The sequence below is a fragment of the Sinocyclocheilus rhinocerous genome, unplaced genomic scaffold (assembly GCF_001515625.1).
Source record: "Sinocyclocheilus rhinocerous isolate Xijiao unplaced genomic scaffold, SAMN03320098_v1.1 scaffold960, whole genome shotgun sequence".
In the NCBI taxonomy this organism is placed as follows: domain Eukaryota; kingdom Metazoa; phylum Chordata; class Actinopteri; order Cypriniformes; family Cyprinidae; genus Sinocyclocheilus; species Sinocyclocheilus rhinocerous.
This window is the reverse complement of record NW_015653482.1, coordinates 184,562-203,632: the sequence shown is the minus strand read 5'-3', so window position 1 is coordinate 203,632 and position 19,071 is coordinate 184,562. Positions and strand designations below refer to the sequence as shown.

Genomic DNA, 19,071 nt, shown 5'->3' with positions numbered 1-19,071 from the left:
TCAGATTGTCCAGACGGAGGGAGAAGTTTCCATGTTGAATCTGATCAGTAAAGAAATGAGCTCTATCATGATAATCCTGCTGCTGGGCCTCTGGTCGACTCTCACCATCCAGAAACAGATGAACCAGAGCCTCTGAGTCTGTTCTTCTCCATTCCACCTCCAGACCTTCCATTAGTAAGCGTTCATCAACATAACAGAGCAAAACCACTGAAGATCCCAGAGGAGCAACCAGAGGGCCAGCGGGACCGTGCACAATGAAGCCTATCAAAAAACAGACAAATTGATTAATGCGTTAAAATAAATAAATAAATAATAAGCGTTAAAAAAGGAAATCTCGAAGGGTATTTTCGCGGATAAACGTAAAGTGAAAATACTTACCATCAGCGACAATCATAAGTATTGACATAAAAATACATGTAATGTCCATCATGTATTAAAATTAGACAAAACTGTCATTATATCATAAATGATCATGAAAACGAGAGCCTTTTTCGACGAGGGTCACGGGAGGACACGCCTAAAGAAACACTTTCGCTTTCGCTTTTTTACGAGCTATTCGATCTTTTCGTTAATATTAATAGTGTTTTTAAAATTATAGATGAAATAATACACAGCATTACGAATATTTGGCGTATTTGAAGTTTGTGTAAATTATTGCTTGTTTGTTTTTTTTAAATAAGGTGAATAAATCTACGACGCAGTACAAATATATGAGTATAAGGACGTTTAGCCTACAGAAAATTCACCGACTGCCTAGTCATTCTTTTTAGTGTAAATAACTATTATTTAGACACTGAGCAAAATGTAAAGATGCAATATATTAATTTTAAAACAAATATTTAGTGCAATTATTTTACTCAGGCAATATTTTAGGACGCGTTCTTCAGCGGAGGTCCTTTCACGGTCGCGTCAGAGTGAGTTTAAAGGCTGATCTGAGATCTGCGTTTGTGTTTCTCCTCTAATAGTGAATATAAGAGTTTGGTCACCCAAGCTGATCTCAGACAAACCTGTTACACCAGTCTAAAGATGGCAGCCTCCGTCAGACATTTACTGAAACCTTGGACACCGAGGTACATTTGACTACTTTTCGGTACCTATTTTTGCCTAGAATATCTGAAATGAGGTCTAAGTCACATCAGCTTTGCTGTGCAAGTCATCATTTATTGCTGATTTCATGCTGTTCAAACATAACCATGTGCCAAATTTGTTTCCTAATTCACGCTGCTGTTTGTACGGATTTTTCACTGTGCAATACACGTTTATTAGGTAACATTTGTCTATTACTCTGCATCTTCTCTCAGTCTGTGTTTCGCGAGATGGAGTCGGTATAATCCATACTATCTGGATCCTGATCCCAGTAAAGATGCTCGTGTTCCAGATTCAGAGCTCAGTCCTGAACAAAAAGAGCTGCAGGAACTGAAAACGGTGAGACCGATAAAAGCTGCGCTGTCCAGCGACACCAGCTCTCCTTTCAATGATCCTCTGATCAGGTAAAAACAAAAAGAGCTCAACCAACTGCAGTAAATGTTAGTCTAATCAAAGCTCTATGACTATAAACAGTGGGGTCCAAAAGCCACATTGAAAATATAGAATTCAAAATAATTTAACTAAGAAAATCATGTAGATTATTCACTCAGATTATGCTTTTGTTATAACGTTAGCGTAATTTGCTGTAATTAAAAAAATATATATTTTCACTCGTGGTCCCACTTCTTTTGGACCCCACAGTATATGGATCCTTCATAGCACTGATCATCTGCTTTCCTTTAACAGCAAGTTCATCAACATGATGATGCAAGATGGCAACAAAATCCTTGCTAGAGGAATCATGACACAGGTTTGAATCAAATCTCATTATATACACGCTGGCGGTCAAAAGTTTGGAATAATTACTATTTTTAAGTTTTTTTTTTGTTTTTGTTTTAAACAAGTCTCTCCTGTTCACCAAGGCTGCTTTTATTTGACCAAAAAAAAAAAAAAACGCAGTAAAAATGTAATATTGTGAAATATTATGAAAATGTAATATAATTTTTCTATTTAAATACATTTTAAAATAAAAATCTATTCCTTTGATAGTAAAGCTGAATTTTCAGCATCATTACTCCAGTCTTCAGTTGTGTGTGTTTGTGTGTCACATGATTCTTCAGAAATCAGTCTAATATGATGATTTGGTGCTTAAGAAGCATTTATTATCAATGTTAAAAACAGTTGTGCTGCTTCGTTTTTTTTGTGGAAACTGTGATCCATTACTATTTAAAAGTTCAGGGTAAGTAAGTAACAAAAAAACATTCGGCAAAGATGCATTAAATTGATCAGAAATAGCATTTATAATGCTGCAAAAGATTTCCGTTTCAAATAAATGCTTTCTATTCATCAAACAATCTTGAAAATATTTATGTATGATACATTTTAAAGCAGCAAAACACTAATAATAATAATAATAATACAAACCATTATTGATAAGTGAGCACAACAATAATTGATAATAATTAAGCAAATCAGCATATTATACTGATTTCTGAAGGATCATGTGACACTGAAGACTGGAGTAATGATGCTGAAAATTCAGCTTTGCATCACAGGAATAAATTACATTTTACAATATAATAATAATAAAAAAAAGTTATTTTAAATTGTAATAATATTTCACTATTCTTGTTTTTCTTTTTTTTTTTAATAATAAAATGCAGCCTTGAGCATGAGTAGTTTACAAAAAATGTATACTCCAAATTTATGCTAGCATACACTTGTAAAATATCTCAATACACTACCTGAAATGAGTCTCGACGTAACTTCTGCTTGGATGTTTTGTGTCCGTTTAGACGCTGGAGACTATAAAGAGAAAACAGGTGGAGAAATACCACAGATCTCCTGCAGCCAAGAGACTAGAGATCGAGTGCAATCCATACACCATCTTCCAGAAGGCCCTCGAGAACTGCAAACCCATCATTGGCCTGGCCAGTGTTCAGAAAGGAGGGAAATCTTATCAGGTCAGTGAACAACCTTTAATATTAATTTCACTACTCTGAGATAATAGAGTCAGATGTTTGTGGATATGCAACTCAGAATCAGTGTTCAACTAAAGGGTTTGTAAACAGCCAACACTGATAGAAATATCTTGAGAGAAATGTGACTGATAGCCAATTTAATAATATTTTATTTAGATATGAAAATACAATTTAATGACGGCAACTAAGATGCACAAAGTTGTGAGGAATTAAGTTTACACATATTTTGGACAATATTTAATATTTTTTAAATTGTAACCTTTTATCCAGAGTGATTTTTATTTATGTTTATAGGGATAATTCATCCAAAAAGTGAATAATTATCATCATTTACTCACCTTCATGTGGTTCCAAACCTGCAAGACTTGCTTTCTTCTGTGAAACACAATTGCAGTTTTCAAAAGCAGATCTTTTCCATAAAACAAACAATACAGTCAAGCTCCAGGAACAACATCAAAGCTCTGTAACAGAAGATCAATCAATCAATCAACATTTATTTTTATAGTGCTTTACAACACTCAAGGTGACCAAAGTGCTTTCCAACAAGAGCAAAAATATAATACAGTAAAAACAAAAATATAATTGGCTACAGCAAAATAGGTAAAATAATAAACCATAAAATACATGACGATATCACAAGGTATTAAAAGCCAGTCTAAATAAATACGTTTTACTGAATCTTACTCTGAATTATTGGTCTTGCAGGTGCCCGTCCCTCTCACGGATAATCGGCGGCGTTTTCTGGCCATGAAGTGGCTGATCACAGAATGCAGAGACAACAAGCACCGTCGCACACACATGTACGAGAAACTCTCGCAGGAGCTGCTGGCTGCCTTCGCTAACGAGGGAAACGTAGTGAAACGCAAACACGACCTTCACAAGATGGCCGAAGCTAACCGGGCATATGCACACTACCGCTGGTGGTAGAGAGAGGAGATTTGGACTCCTAGTTCACCCACAGACGTGATTTGTTTTGGACTGACGGCATCAGGAGTTTGGGATGGATGGGCATCACAAAAAAGGACATGAGACATGTCTGTTATCTTGACTCATAAATACAGTTTGTTCTTGAATGAAAGTAAATAAAGCTATAAAAAGTCACATTTCCACTTTTGAGTGTTACAAAACAAATTTAAGACACATCTTACGACACATTTTTCAGATTTCAATTGTAACTTTGTGCACAAAAACATTTAATTATTTCTTTATTTGAAACTTGTGGCATCAAGACAACTATACAAGTCATTGTCTAATCTGCAAGAGCCTGAGGAATCAGTGAGGCCAAAAGCAGCTGCACAGGAGCTTACTTTTTATACTTTCAAATACAACATTTTGGCATATCACCTGACTTCATGTTAACATTTCAGTCCAGTGGATCTTCATCAGATTGAAATGATACAAAATAAGAAAATATTGTCATAGCTGTGCAAATTTATGCACATTTGCGACGCTTTGTCTTCATCCAGCACCTGTAGAAGTTTTGTTGGATATACATCCAGTCTACTTTTCATAGTATAAAAATATTATCCTTAAGGAAACATTGTATTTAAATGTGACTCTTATAAACTGTTTTTGGTTCATTAAAAACATAGATTTTGTCACAGATTTAAATCTTATAAAGACATATTATAGAACAAATATATAAAGTAATCCTTTTTATACAATAGAAATGGCTGTTCTTCCTACCGAGGAAAATATAATTTGTTAGTCGATTTAAGAAAATCAAACAACTAAAAATTTATTAAATATATTGATATTAAAACCCTCTAATCATCTCTAGTGTTATGATTACAGCCCTTGACACAAATATAAGACCTAAATCAAATGAATCATGATTTTAATGCTGCTATTGCAAGACTTCAATGATCCACTTGAACTCCATTCACTTTCAAACTAAAATGTCTAAAGATCTGTGACCAATGGCTAAATTTACTGTGATTATGGCCAAAAAAAAGCAGCATTAACAAGCCCTTTAGCTATAACTTATTTTTTCTACTAACTGGATTTGTAAGTAGGCAGTACCATGAATGAACTGCATTATCACACGTATTAATAGTGTGTCCTGGGACATTAACATATTCCTGCAACATTACAACATGGACTACTATTTGCAGATTTCTGTTTTCTAAATCTTGATGGGAAAAAGACGGCAAGACTTTGCAATTGGGGAAACGCTACCAGCACCCATTGATTAAACCCCAAGCGGCCTTGGGTGGCATTACAGGGATGATAAAGTTATAAATCTTTGATCAAAAAAATTATGAATTGTGTTTTTTTTTTTTTCTTTTGAATAATGTGAATGAATAAAACTATAAAACCAGGAATGTGTATTATGAAAGCTAATAAGATGAACTTCACATCAATTCAAGTTGACTTTAAAAAGTCAAAACAAAACCAAAACCCAGTACTGCATCTAACTTTGCCCAATCTTCTACTTCATGTCAAACCTCATACCTAGTGAATCTCCAAGCCTTCATCAAAGGTAAATATAAAAATAAAACCTCCACACTTGGTTCCTATGGATTGCAATTTCATCCCGCCTTCTTGTTTCTCTCTCCTGATTGGTGGAGGCCTCAGTCCGTCACTTCGCTGTAGTAGTATTTCTGAGCCGTTTCGCTGAGAGTCCAGCCTCCCGCACGAAACTCAAGGATCTCGAGCAGGAGCAGGCGGCCCATGGAGCTCAGGTCCTGCAGGAGAAATCCATCCCTCAGCAGATTGAACAGCTCATCCATGAGCTGCATATTCATCTTCTCCAGCTGATCTCCGATACGGTGCAACTGTAACACCAGACAGTCCACCTGAGAGAGAGATAAGGAGAGAACTTCAACATCCGAGTAAGATTAAACATTGCTACAAACTAACAGATAAATGATGAAGAGATAACTGAGGTGTCAGAAAAATTCTGCTATCTAAATATATATATATATATATATATATATATATATAGATAGATATATCAATATGCACTGGTGAGTGAAAAGAAAACACTGATCCACAAAAGCTGACGTCTGAGAAACCCTAATTTAAACGTCAAAATGTTGTGGTCAATGATTTTGGCCCTACAAACCAATTTCTGATGAAACCAAAAATTCATTTTTGCCATTTTTTGATGATCACTAATTTATTTACTCAATCAGTTTATCCATTTGAGCCAACCACTAGTAACAATGTTCAAGATTCACCTCCTCCTCATTCTGCAGGGCATCAGACTGGGCCAGTCTGAACAAACAGTCATAGACGGGGTGCACAAGGGCCATCATGGGTATGTTGTTCACCTGCAGTACAGAGAATTAAAGGGGTCATATGATGTTGCTAAAAATAACATTATTTTGTGTATTTGGTGTAATGAAATGTGTTTATGCGGTTTAAGGTTAAAAAAACACATTATTTTCCACATACACTGCTGTTCCTGAAACCACGTCTTCTTTCTTTGCGTGAACATTTGGGCGGTGTTATGCAAATCTTCCCACATCGTGATGTAGACATGTGGGGGCGTGTTAGAACGAGCCATTTTAGGTAGGCGTGGTTGACTCTTAACTTTTATAAAGAATATCTCTTTGGATTTGAGACTTTAGTCTTTGCAACTTTACAGATCTTCTTTATGCACCAAGAGCTTGTAACACTCCAAAGAGAAAGGAAAAATTGAAATGGCATCATATGACCCCTTTAAGTTAAAAGTTAGTAAGCACTTCAAATTAATTTACATATGCATTTTTAATTATAGTTACCCTGCATGCCTTCCTAAATGAGACATTGTGAACTTAAAATTTTAATTAGCTGAGAATTGGCTCACCCTCAGACCATCCAAAATGTAGATGAGTTTGTTTCTTAATCAGAACAAATTAGGAGAAAGCTGCTCACCAACAGATCCTCTGCAGTGAATGGGTGCCATCAGAATGAGGGTCCAAACAGCTGATAAAAAAAAACTTCACAATAATCCACAAGTAAAGACATTAATTGATGGACTGGAGTGGTGTGGATTACTTGTGGATTATTGTGATGTTTTTATCAGCTGTTTGGACTCTCATTCTGATGGTACCCATTCACTGCAGAGGATCTGTTGGTGAGCAAGTGATGTAATGCTACATTTCTCCAAATCTGTTCTGTTGAAGAAACAAACACATCTACATCTTGAATGACCTGAGGGTGAGTACATTTTCAGCAAATTTTCATTTTAGGTGAACTATTCCTTTAAGCATTAAACAGAAGGCAATTTTTCACCTTGAGGTAGTCAAAGATGTTGCAGATGAAGGACACGAGGCAAACCCACTCCTGAGTGGATCTCTTCCGCGTCTCCTCTCTGGCTTTAAATTCCTGCTGCAGTCGGTTCAGAAGGTTACGCCGAAACACATTCCCGTTGGTCTGTTTGGCCTCTGCCTGCATAAAGTCAGTCATATGCTTACAACTCAGTCCTAACAAACTACAAGCTACACATGGTGCATTTGTTTACCTGGATAATCGTGTAACAGATGCGTCCGGCCTCCCTGCTGAAGATCTGGTCCTTCAGAGACTGGTCCACTATTACATTGGACACTTTCTCCAGGTCAACTGAACCTGGGCTGGGGGGGGGGGGTCACATTTGTGAGCCTAACAGTAAAATATGTCATGCAAAACTGCTGCAGATTCAAGATAATAACCTTTCAAGGCAGTTTTGAGGAGTTTCTGTGTCTCCAAATCAAACGACTGGATCTTGTACTCTTCTTTAGATGAGTTCTCCATTCTGTTTAGGATGGCAAGACAGGGAATCAATCGATCGATCAATCAATCAATAATCAACCTTCAGGCACATAAGATCAGTTTTCAGTGTTTCCCCTAGATTTACGGCTTGGGGGGAGATTCCGTTTTTTCCGTTTTAATTTGTCTGGACTTCTTTTTAATGGTTAAATTAAATTGTATTAATCAAAAACATGTCTAATTAATTAAAATCATGGAACTTAAACAGTTTAACATCAATTTATTAAACATTTATCAAAAATGACATGTTTAGGGCCCACAAATGTTTTATTTTTTCCAACCTTATGTTTTATTGTTACCAAATCCTGTGTTTTAGCATGTCTAATTATTTGAAAGCATAAAAACAAGTTTTGTTTATTCTTACAATAGCCTTATGATTTTTTTTCCTCAGAAATTCTGTGTTGTGTATTTAAATTTTTAAGGCATAAAACATTAGTTTAATTAATCTTTTAATTAATGAAAATTAAAACAAATTTTATGTTTTGGAAAATAAAGGATTTAATATTACAATTAAAACATTGAAGAAATATTGTATGATTATTCCTTAAAAATAAGGTTTTAAGAATTTTAGTAGTAGTAGTAGCCTATTATGTACATTCTACTGAACAATAGTTCAAATGCTCATGAAGTGACTCTGAGCAGTTCTGGAGATGTTGTTCATGTATTTATGTCCTCATTAGTGAGACGGCAGACGTTAGTATCACCGGAAGCGTCACGCGCTTCAGTACGAGTAGTAAACAAAACTGGCATCAGCGGCATTCATTAACACAGAGACACACAGAATTCATTATAAAACCATGCCCTCTATTCAATATTCCGTTTCAGATGGAAATACGTCACTACACTGAAATAACTCGACAGCAACTTCCGGTTCACGGTCACGCAGACTTTAATATAGCGAGAGTTTGACCTTAAAATAAAGTGTGACCCAGAATTTTCATTTTTGGGTGAACTATCCCTTTAAATTGAACTACAATTAGCAATCCTGTTACAGACAAATACTGACAACCAAATCTCTTGCCTGCAACATTTTAGAAAGTTGACCATAAAATCATGATCTTAGTGTAATAATAACACTCAAAGTTGAATATGAAAAACACAAGATCACAATTTAAAGCCAGAGAACAACATACTTTTTAAAAGAAAGATTGTTCTGCTTAATTTATATGGGATCAGTATGGAAGCCTGTTTCCGCCACTGAATAAAAAATAAAAGAGGTAATTGCGACTTTTTTTCTCAGAATTGCGTGATATAAACTTGCAATTGCGAGTTAAAAAGTCATAATTGCGTGATATAAACTCGCAATTGCGAGAAAAAAAGTCAGAATTGTGAGTTTATATTCTGAAAACATATCAGTCTTTTTTCCACCCTCAAAATTGGACTTTACATCACGCAATTCTGACTTTTTTTTCTCGCAATTGCGAGTTTATATCTCACAATTCTGACTTTATATCTCGCCATTCTGACTTTATAGCTCGCAATTGTGAGTTTATATCTCACAATTCTGACTTTATATCTCGCCATTCTGACTTTATAGCTCGCAATTGTGAGTTTATATCACGCAATTCTGAAAAAAAAAGTCAGAATTGTGAGATAAAAAGTCACAATTACCTTTTTTTTTTTATTATTCAGTGGCGGAAACGGGCTTCCATAGATCAGGGCAAAATGTCACAGACAGTGAAAAAATTAAAAATTAAAAAAATAAATGAACCAAATGTGATGGGCTAATAAATTGCCCAAAAGTGAATTCCTCATTTTATCTGTTAATTAACATTTGATCATGTTTATATGTAATTGTAGTTATGGGTTTAAAGACCATAGTGACAAGTAGTTGCCAGATACACCTATTTGCTGTCATAGGGTTTTTGCTGAATGACTAATATGAAGTCTTTCTCTAAAAAATATGAACCAGAACAAATTCGCAATCGGAAAAGTAAAAATATCCCTGAAAATCAATTCCAGAGCCTTAATATTTACCCTTTGTGTCTAGTATTTGTCTGATTTGCATCATTGACTACTAGAACTTTAATTGCATTGCAACTTAGACCAATACCTCATAATTGTCATATTGTCACTGTGCTGTGGTGAAACAGAACTGACTGACCAAAAATACCCTTTGAAGAAATCAACTTCAACTGTAACTTTACAGTCGATTGTAGGCCTGATACTTTACTATTTTGGTTAGTTGTGGCCACTCCTAACTACTCAAAACTCATAAAACCGCTCAATAAGACAGATCAAACTTCATTTAAAGACAACAGCAAACTCAAATACACACTTTCACGGCAATATCATGAACATTATGATTGAAACTCTTTGCAATATACGTTAGGTAAACAACAACAATACAGTAGCACACCTATCCGTTTAACAACACTATGAAAGGCATATAGAATGATTTTTATACTACTAAAATGTGAGAGGGGTAATATCGCATGTTCATAAGGACAAAACTTACATTAAACACAGTAAACAGGCAAATGTTTTTCACATATCCAATCCTCGCTCTTTTCCTGCGTCTCCCGCACGCGAATCTGCCAACACTGTGCCGTCTTGTCTTATGAATATTAATTACGTAATGTGACGTTTTCTCGGTTGACCTAACTGATTGGCTGAAAAGGGCTGGTTCTATTTTGAATATTCATTGCGTTATACTGGACCCCATAGAAAGGTTGAAAAGCAACTTTTCTATGACCAAATTAATATTAATAAGCAAAGCGTGTCTCTCCAGTTACGTGTCCACTGCAATAGCGGGAAAAAAAGACAAATGTTTAAAACCATCAGGTCTGCCGCTTGGGGGCGCGCGGCCATAACCAGCTCATAAGAACAGACATGCATAAAAATGACTTTTATTAAAACAATCTATTTGAAACCTAACCTCAATTTAGCTGTTTAGAGTAGCAGGTTATGTCAGATTATTTGCACCCATGGCAGAGCAATAGACGAGAGAAATACTCACTAGCCTGATATTGTAAAATGTCCCCATGGTGTTTATATTATTGAATTCACAGAATTGTTTTACTTTTTTTATTATTTTAAAACACACAGGGTACATTTATAAAGTCAGAACACAACCCTATGACTTAGTAATCCATCTTTTGCTTTATATGTTCCTGATTTATATGATTTATGTGATCAGTCAATCCACAGATAAAGATAGGAATGAACATGATTCTTACCTGCTCACCTCAGATTAGGCAGAATACAGTATAAGTATCATGACATGAGTGCATTAACCTCTAGACACACTTTATAATGTCAGTGAATTATTCAGAAATCACTCTGCTTGGCATTGTTCATCAGACATTTCATCTTCAAGAAATGAAGACAACAATTGCAACCAAAGACAAAAAGCAAAATGAGTCGGGTCAGGTGGAAATCACATTCGCGTAAGCAAAGGCAGAGTAATGTATTACAAAATGTTTATTTTAACATATTTTAATACTACACGGAATCATGTGCTTGAACTTGGTACAAAAAATACTAAACACACTATCAAATATTAAAATAAATCTATGTATAAAAATATTCTGCTACAGTTAGAAAAAGGTCTACATTTAAGATCATATCTCACACAAATTTATCAGAAGAATGAGGCAGAATATCATTAATCTTGTCATATATACAGTAACACCATCTCAGAAGTCAATGTGCATCAACAAACATCTCACAGGGAATGAAAATGTAGGTTAGAACATGTTTCATAGAAAAATATCTGTGAAAAAGAGAAACAAGAGAAGACCATATTAATATTATATACATTCAACTCTGGATCCACTTTGGAGCTTACTCTAGCCAGGAACATACACCTAACCCTTGAAATAGAGAAGTCACAATACAGTTACGGTGAAATTCAACATTACTCAATACCTGTTTTGGTACAAAAAAAAATAATGCTGATCGCTTTAATAAATATTGTTGTAAGTGCTCCAAGCACTTTTAAAGAAAAGTCAGCGATAATAAGAACAAAGACGAGAAAAAAAAAAAAAGTACATATTTTAACAAATGACATACCTGACTCCTGAGTGTCATTGATTGTCATTTTTGTATAAAAACAATATACGCTATTAGTAAAATATATAAATGCATACAAATACACAAGATTGAAAGTATATGAACATAATTTTTGAGTCACTTCAAGTACTTGAGTCCCTAGAATTCAGCATAGTTTGGCAACAATAAACAACATACCACAGTGTCAATGGTCAAGCATCAAGACAGAAATATACATCCAGCCCTAACCATGATAATGTGCAACAGTCTCTGCTGCTAATAGTTATGCAGACAAAAAATGGCATGTTAGCCAGTCTTGCCATCAGAAATCTTTCATACTAAGAAAACCTCCTGCCCAATGAGTAAAGTTCAGTCAGATCTTTTAAAAAGTGCAGTTCACTTTTTAAAAGATCTGTCTAAACTGCTCTTATTAACGGCTATGCTGCGAGATTATCTCTTCTTACTCCTCACTCTTCTCAGCTTTTCCCAGAGTTTCCATTTCATGGGATTCTCCAATCATCTGGTTCAGATCTATACTGGTATGCTTTGTAGCAGGAGTCCCTTTAGAATCTTGTGACTTCTGCAATTAGAAGAAAATATATGTTTTAAACAGTATCTACATCTATCTACATCTTTCTGCTTTTGGATAATTGATGACATACATTTTTACTTCGTCCACTTCAAATGTCAGCGCATTCAAAAAACAGTGTATTAACGTAACCCAATTCTTATGAAATCATAAATGCTCACCTGAGAGTCTGTGCTGAGTTCCAGTTTGCTATTATAGCGTGCAGCAATTGATAAAACCAGCAGTGCTACAGTAAAGAGCCACTCAGACGGAAAGACAATGATTCGCAAATCTCCCAGCAGACGTACACCATGAACTGTGGAAGGAGATTCATTTTCAACAAACAGTATGTTTTGATCCTGCGTGACTTTATGAATCTCATTCAAATGTTTTGTTCACTCACCTGCTTTCATTATCAGTTCTGTCATCAGTGCAGCAGAGTTCACTAAAACAAGACCAGCTGATCCATACAGGAACAACATTTTCCTTATACGAAGCTCTGTAGGGCAGAGTTAAAGATTTTTGTTAAACAAAAAAAATTGTACTGATTTACATTAAACATTTATTATTATTATTATGATTGTATGCTGTTTAAAAATCAGAACTAGTGATGCCAATGAATCCTTCATGAATTATACGGAATTGTACTATGGTCTAAACTGATTCACGATTCAGTTCGATTCATTTGGTCTGAATCATTTGAAGCAGTTCTAAATTCATTGTTGGGATACTTAGAGAGAACACTGGATAAATAAACTCAAATTTGTTTTGGGGGAAGGGGGGTGCAGTTCATTAAGGAATTGTGAATGAGTGAACGAGTTAACGATTTTAGACACAGCAACAGTTTTCTGATTGGCTTTAGTATAATAATCCCCAGCAGAATCACAACACTCATCCAGACCTTAAGATTTGTGCATGAGAATGAAACAGGAGGACTGACATGAACAACAGATGAACAAGAAAGAAGCTGATCGGTACTTTACTCTGATAATAGACTGGGACTTCAGAAAATTCAAGCACCCACAAGGCTTGAACAAATCCTGCCAGACAGACAGGTCCTGCATCAGCTGTAAATGAAAGAAAAGGTCTTTATTAAAAAGCAGAAAAGTCTTATTTATTGCTCATGTTTATTAGAAAGAGACCTACAAATTATTTTATATTCAACAGACAATGTTAAAAATGAACTTTTAGCAAGATAAATGTACACTTACATATTTGTAATTTGTAAACAGTGTTTTAATATCTTTAATTATTAGAGATATATTCATACCTTCATTATTTCTCGAGAGCATAATGTAAAAATACACCATTACCCCAGTCATCACAATCATCATTGACCATATTAATATATATAGAAAACGTTGACCTGAAAAGATGAAAGAAACAGTGAAAACATGCTACAACTCATTCCATTGAGGACCACCACTTGAGAAACTTTTATTGATGGTAAAGAGAAACAAAACCAGCTCTGACACTTTTATGTGTACATTCAAAAAAAATTTTTTTTTAATTACAGTAAATGTGATATTTTTATCCTTTATGAAATGTATCAATCTACTGATTTATTTTTGCAGTCATAACAGAGCAGAATATAATTTCTCATACTTACAGCGTTGATCTGCAATTTTTGTTCCATTACAAAATAAGTAAGACACCCAATGAAGTGCTGGAAGAGCCGTAATGATGAACACTAAAAAAGAGAGAGGCACTTAGAGTAAAGAATTAAATTGTCACAATAACTGCATGACTGGCTTCTTCTTTCATTTCTATTTATGGTGAAGTATGTGTAAGAAGCAGACAAATGTTCCTCAAGCATGTCAGTTAATTCTCAATCAGTCTTTGCTCAAGTCTAACATGTTATTGCTTACCTGCTTTGGAGGCAAAATGAGTGTAGAGCAGAAGGGCGAGCTGTAATGAAGGCAGCCATGAAAAGCCACAAGTGGCCACAAACCGTTGAACTATACTGTATATCCTTCTGCTCGACTCTCCAGAGCATGACAGCAACTTCTCTTTAGCTAATTCTATTAAAAAACAAAATGATAAAAACAAATATGTGAATTCAATAATTTACTGCATATCACCAATAAGCAAATGTCCTAAATGTCCATCATTTGAATTTCAGTTTTTAAATAATCTTCTATGGACATAAATCATCAAAAACAATGCTGTGAATGAACTTTTTTGGTCATAAGTGGTTGTGTAAATGATGGTAAAATTAATTAAAAATATTTAAAAAAGGTGAAATATAAGTTTCCTTTATAAAAATGCTGTTTGTAAAAAAAAAAATTTAAAAAAATGGTTAAAGGGGTCATATGATGTTGCTAAAAAGAACCGTATTTTGTGTATTTGGTGTAATGAAATGTGTTTTCCCTTTAGTTTAATGTATAGATATAACAAATCTCAGTAGACACAGGTATTATGTAATATCTGATTCGCAGAGTGTTACACAGCATTTTATTTAAAAAACCAACCTGGCAAATCTGTGGCTAATGGTTTAACCCAAAACAACCTCAGAGGCCCCAGAATATAGAGCATGCAGCAAGAGACGGTCTCATACAAAGAACCTGAAACACATTATTTTGGTGATGAAAAAGAACTCAGAAATGTACAAATATAATTGGTATAACCATTTATGTACAAATATAATTGGTATAAATCAATTATCTCTTAAGTTCAGTTCTTTAGACAGAACTGAATTAAGTTGTAAAGTCTATGCTGGATTTACTGTAGATAAAGTCCTGATGAAATACCTTCAATAACACACCATATGATTGAAGCCAACAGCATAGTTATATCCAGGCAAAGGAAAAGACAAACTTGAAGACACAGCCTTTTTTCTACAGTGAAGATACATATGGATTCCAGTTAGAAATTAAAATTATTCATAAATAATAGTAATAATAATATTAATAATAATAACGAATGCATTTTTGAAGCCTATTTCTCCAAAAAAAAAAATTAAATCACACCTTGATTTCCTGTTCTGGAGTAAACAAGCCAGGAGAGAAGTGCACATCCAGATGCAACAATACAGAGAATCAACGCAGTTATGTGTAGCCAAGAGAAACCTGTGATACAAACATCAGATACACAATAGCGTAAGTTGACACTAAACAGCTAAATGGAACCCAGGTACTGAATTCTGGATAATATATTTAGATTTTAGCTCTAGAAAACAAGGTTTGATTAGGGTTCTATGTAGAATGTTCTCTACTCAACTAAACAGGACATTTTGTGTCAAAAAAGGTGCTACAAAAAGAAAAACGCAACAAAGAACCTTTCTGGCATAAAGAGGTCTACATCAGTGTAAAAACCAACCTGGCAAATCTGTGGCTAATGGTTTAACCCAAAACAACCTCAGAGGCCCCAGAATATAGAGCATGCAGCAAGAGACGGTCTCATACAAAGAACCTGAAACACATTATTTTGGTGATGAAAAAGAACTCAGAAATGTACAAATATAATTGGTATAACCATTTATGTACAAATATAATTGGTATAAATCAATTATCTCTTAAGTTCAGTTCTTTAGACAGAACTGAATTAAGTTGTAAAGTCTATGCTGGATTTACTGTAGATAAAGTCCTGATGAAATACCTTCAATAACACACCATATGATTGAAGCCAACAGCATAGTTATATCCGGGCAAAGGAAAAGACAAACTTTAAGACACAGCCTTTTTTCTACAGTGAAGATACATATGGATTCCAGTTAGAAATTAAAATTATTCATAAATAATAGTAATAATAATATTAATAATAATAACGAATGCATTTTTGAAGCCTATTTCTCCAAAAAAAAAAATTAAATCACACCTTGATTTCCTGTTCTGGAGTAAACAAGCCAGGAGAGAAGTGCAGATCCAGATGCAACAATACAGAGAATCAACGCAGTTATGTGTAGCCAAGAGAAACCTGTGATACAAACATCAGATACACAATAGCGTAAGTTGACACTAAACAGCTAAATGGAACCCAGGTACTGAATTCTGGATAATATATTTAGATTTTAGCTCTAGAAAACAAGGTTTGATTAGGGTTCTATGTAGAATGTTCTCTACTCAACTAAACAGGACATTTTGTGTCAAAAAAGGTGCTACAAAAAGAAAAACGCAACAAAGAACCTTTCTGGCATAAAGAGGTCTACATCAGTGTTTCTCAATTATTTTTTTCCCTTCAGGACACAGGTTTACATTCATCTTTTTGTGCATTTATCAAGTGATACAACACAGTTTCCAATATTATTGATTGTACAAATATAAACAAAAAATAGACTCTCAATAAAATCATTAATTAAAATGAAAAATGTAAATCAAATGAACTTTTTTTAATATTATCACAAAATGCATAGGCCCATCAATTTAACAAAAACAAAATCCATTACCATGTTTGGAAGTTAGAAACCTTGAAAGTTTCTATATACATTAGGTTACAAAGTAGAGTTGCTCTTTCTAAATAATATTTTATATGGAACTCTTTAGTGGTTCCTGTACTATAAACTTTGTGATTGATCCCTTTAGATTTATGTATAAACATTTCTTCAAAGAGTATAAAAATGTTAAAAGCACAAGTTTGCCAGGTTCACATTGTTTTCTTAGTTATCTGTTACTCACCCAGTTGCACCAGTACCACAGTTGTGTTCACTGAAAGTCCTCCAGCAAACACTAAACACATGTAAACTCCTTTATCCTCAGTTCTGACACTCTTCAGTCTGAGAGAGAAGTTTCCTTTGGGGATCTCAGCAGTGAAGAACTCAACTCTGTCTCTGTCTCGCTCATCTGATGAATCTGAGAAAGTCTCATTGTTTTGGAAGAGCAGAATATCTTCATCTCTTTTTTTCCATGAAACCTCCATGTCTTCAGGTTTGATGTGAGAGTCTACAGAGCAGTTCAGAGTGACGTCCTCACCATCATATGCAGATACAGACTCATCTGAGCCTGATACTAGCAAACGCTCTGAAAAAAAGAACAGTTGAAATATTACAGAACTAGTTTTTGTTTTAAACTCTGATGTAGGACTGAAATGTTTCACTCACCAACATCTTTTATTTCAACTAAAGTTTTGTCAGCAAGCTGTTGACTGTAAACTTTACATCTGTAAACCCCTTTGTCTTCAGCTCTCACATTTTCCAGACGGAGGGAGAAGTTTCCATGTTGGATCTGATCAGTAAAGAAATAAGCTCTATCATGATATTCCTGCTGCTGGGCCTCAGGTCGACTCTCACCATCTTGATACAGATGAACCAGAGCCTCTGAGTCTGTTCTTTTCCACACAACTTTCACTTTCTCTGCTGCTAAAGGCCTCTCAACATAACAGGGCAAAATGACTGAACCTCCCAGAGGTACCACCAGAGGACCAGAGGGACCTCGAACACTGAACCCCAGGGTATCTGCATGTTTGAGAGAGAGAAATAAATATAATTATTGTTATAAAATTGCTAAATATAAATGATTACATTTATTGTTTTATAATATTAATTTAAGAAATACTAGGCCAAAATTGCTGGGCATTTAAGACAAATATTTTAAGTGGTTTTTTTATTCTATCCTTGGCAGAGGGAATGCATCTCGGGTGCCGCAGGAGTTGAGCTTCCTGTAGTCGATACACAATCGGAGTGACCCATCCTTCTTGGTCATATTTTATGCTCGAGCCCCTCAGAAAACAAAAGGCGTCTTGAACTCACAACAGCAAAACAAGTCACTCACGAGTTGTACCACAAACCGGAAATGTAAACGTAGGGACCTTTAAAGCGTTTAAAAGTTTAAATGTCCTCTTGAATGATGAAAGGTTAATAAACGGCACGTGATTGCCATTGTAATTACATTTAGTCTTTAAATGCCATATAATTGTAAAGAGTGTGATGAAAAATTAAGTCTGTTTTACTTTCTGTAGCATTAAACAGGCTATAAACAAATAATAGGCTACATACCATCAGATATTACGAAGATGAGCATCAAAACACAGTGCAGAAAATGCATCATAAAACGTTTTCTGATGAAACTCTCATTATTTCTGGTGTAAATGATAAACAAACGAGCAATTTCAGATGGATCTCAGTGCAACCGTTCTACTTTCGTTTTTGAGTTTTTCTTATGCAATGCTGATCACCTGACGTACACTCAGTGTTGCCAACTAATTTTCAGGGGAAGTTCTTTAAATGTGTGCCTTTTTTATCGTTTGAGTCACTTATCAAAAGTTGCTAAATGTTGCCAAATACATTTAAAAAAATAGCTAAATTTGTTGCTAGGTGCTTTTGGAAGAAAAAGTTGCTAGGGTAGTCTGAAATGTTGCTAAATCTAGCAACAAAATTGCTAAGTTGGCAACACTGAGTGTGGTGCTAAATGGGTGCAGCCTAAATGAGTGTGTGGCGTGATCGAGAGGAAATATAAAGTTAGAGAACAGATCTGACATTTTTAAGATTTTAGCAAGATTAAAATCTCCTTAAAATTGTATTCAGTTAGATTTAAAGTACTTTAAGCTATTAGCACAAAAGAAATATAAATATAATTATTGATATTGTGTGTATATCTGTGATGTAATTATACTGATAAAGTCATCATTACAAACAGTAACTCATAATATAGATTAAAGCAGCACTATGTAACTCAGTCTACATTTCAATTTGCACATAATATACCTGTAGGCTACATACAACTGTCTATTGTTCTATACCTGTACATACAATTGTCGATTTGTATATTTTTTATTCCTTATTTTACTTGTTCTATTTTTTATTTATTTTTATTTTTTATTATCTGTGTTTTTTTG

General features: G+C 34.6%; 2 protein-coding genes, 1 long non-coding RNA gene and 1 pseudogene across 3 annotated transcripts in view; 1 reads left to right on the top strand and 3 right to left on the bottom strand.

Moving 5' to 3' along the window:
- LOC107716256 (uncharacterized) overlaps positions 1-18,405 on the bottom strand; it is a 90,134-nt gene extending 71,729 nt beyond the window's left edge. The window contains exons 1-4 of the mRNA XM_016522636.1: positions 18,233-18,405; positions 17,339-17,692; positions 16,917-17,258; positions 16,120-16,218 (exon numbers count right to left, since the gene is read on the bottom strand). Of these exons, the coding sequence (XP_016378122.1) occupies positions 16,120-16,218; positions 16,917-17,258; positions 17,339-17,692; positions 18,233-18,284 (847 nt within the window). The 5' untranslated portion in view covers positions 18,285-18,405. The remainder of the gene's footprint in view (positions 1-16,119; positions 16,219-16,916; positions 17,259-17,338; positions 17,693-18,232) is intronic.
- mrps7 (mitochondrial ribosomal protein S7) lies at positions 935-4,109 on the top strand. The gene is made up of 5 exons (XM_016522649.1): positions 935-1,070; positions 1,302-1,490; positions 1,774-1,837; positions 2,823-2,990; positions 3,714-4,109. Exons 1-5 carry the CDS (start codon positions 1,027-1,029, stop codon positions 3,933-3,935), a joined length of 687 nt encoding a protein of 228 aa, XP_016378135.1. The 5' UTR covers positions 935-1,026; the 3' UTR covers positions 3,936-4,109.
- LOC107716270 (MIF4G domain-containing protein B-like) lies at positions 4,665-10,279 on the bottom strand (annotated as a pseudogene).
- Positions 14,781-15,426, bottom strand: LOC107716271 (uncharacterized). The gene is made up of 3 exons (XR_001637185.1): positions 15,273-15,426; positions 15,054-15,140; positions 14,781-14,867 (listed from the first exon to the last, which is right to left on the bottom strand). It is a non-coding gene; the product is annotated as an uncharacterized LOC107716271 (long non-coding RNA).
- Positions 18,406-19,071: the final 666 nt, after the last annotated feature.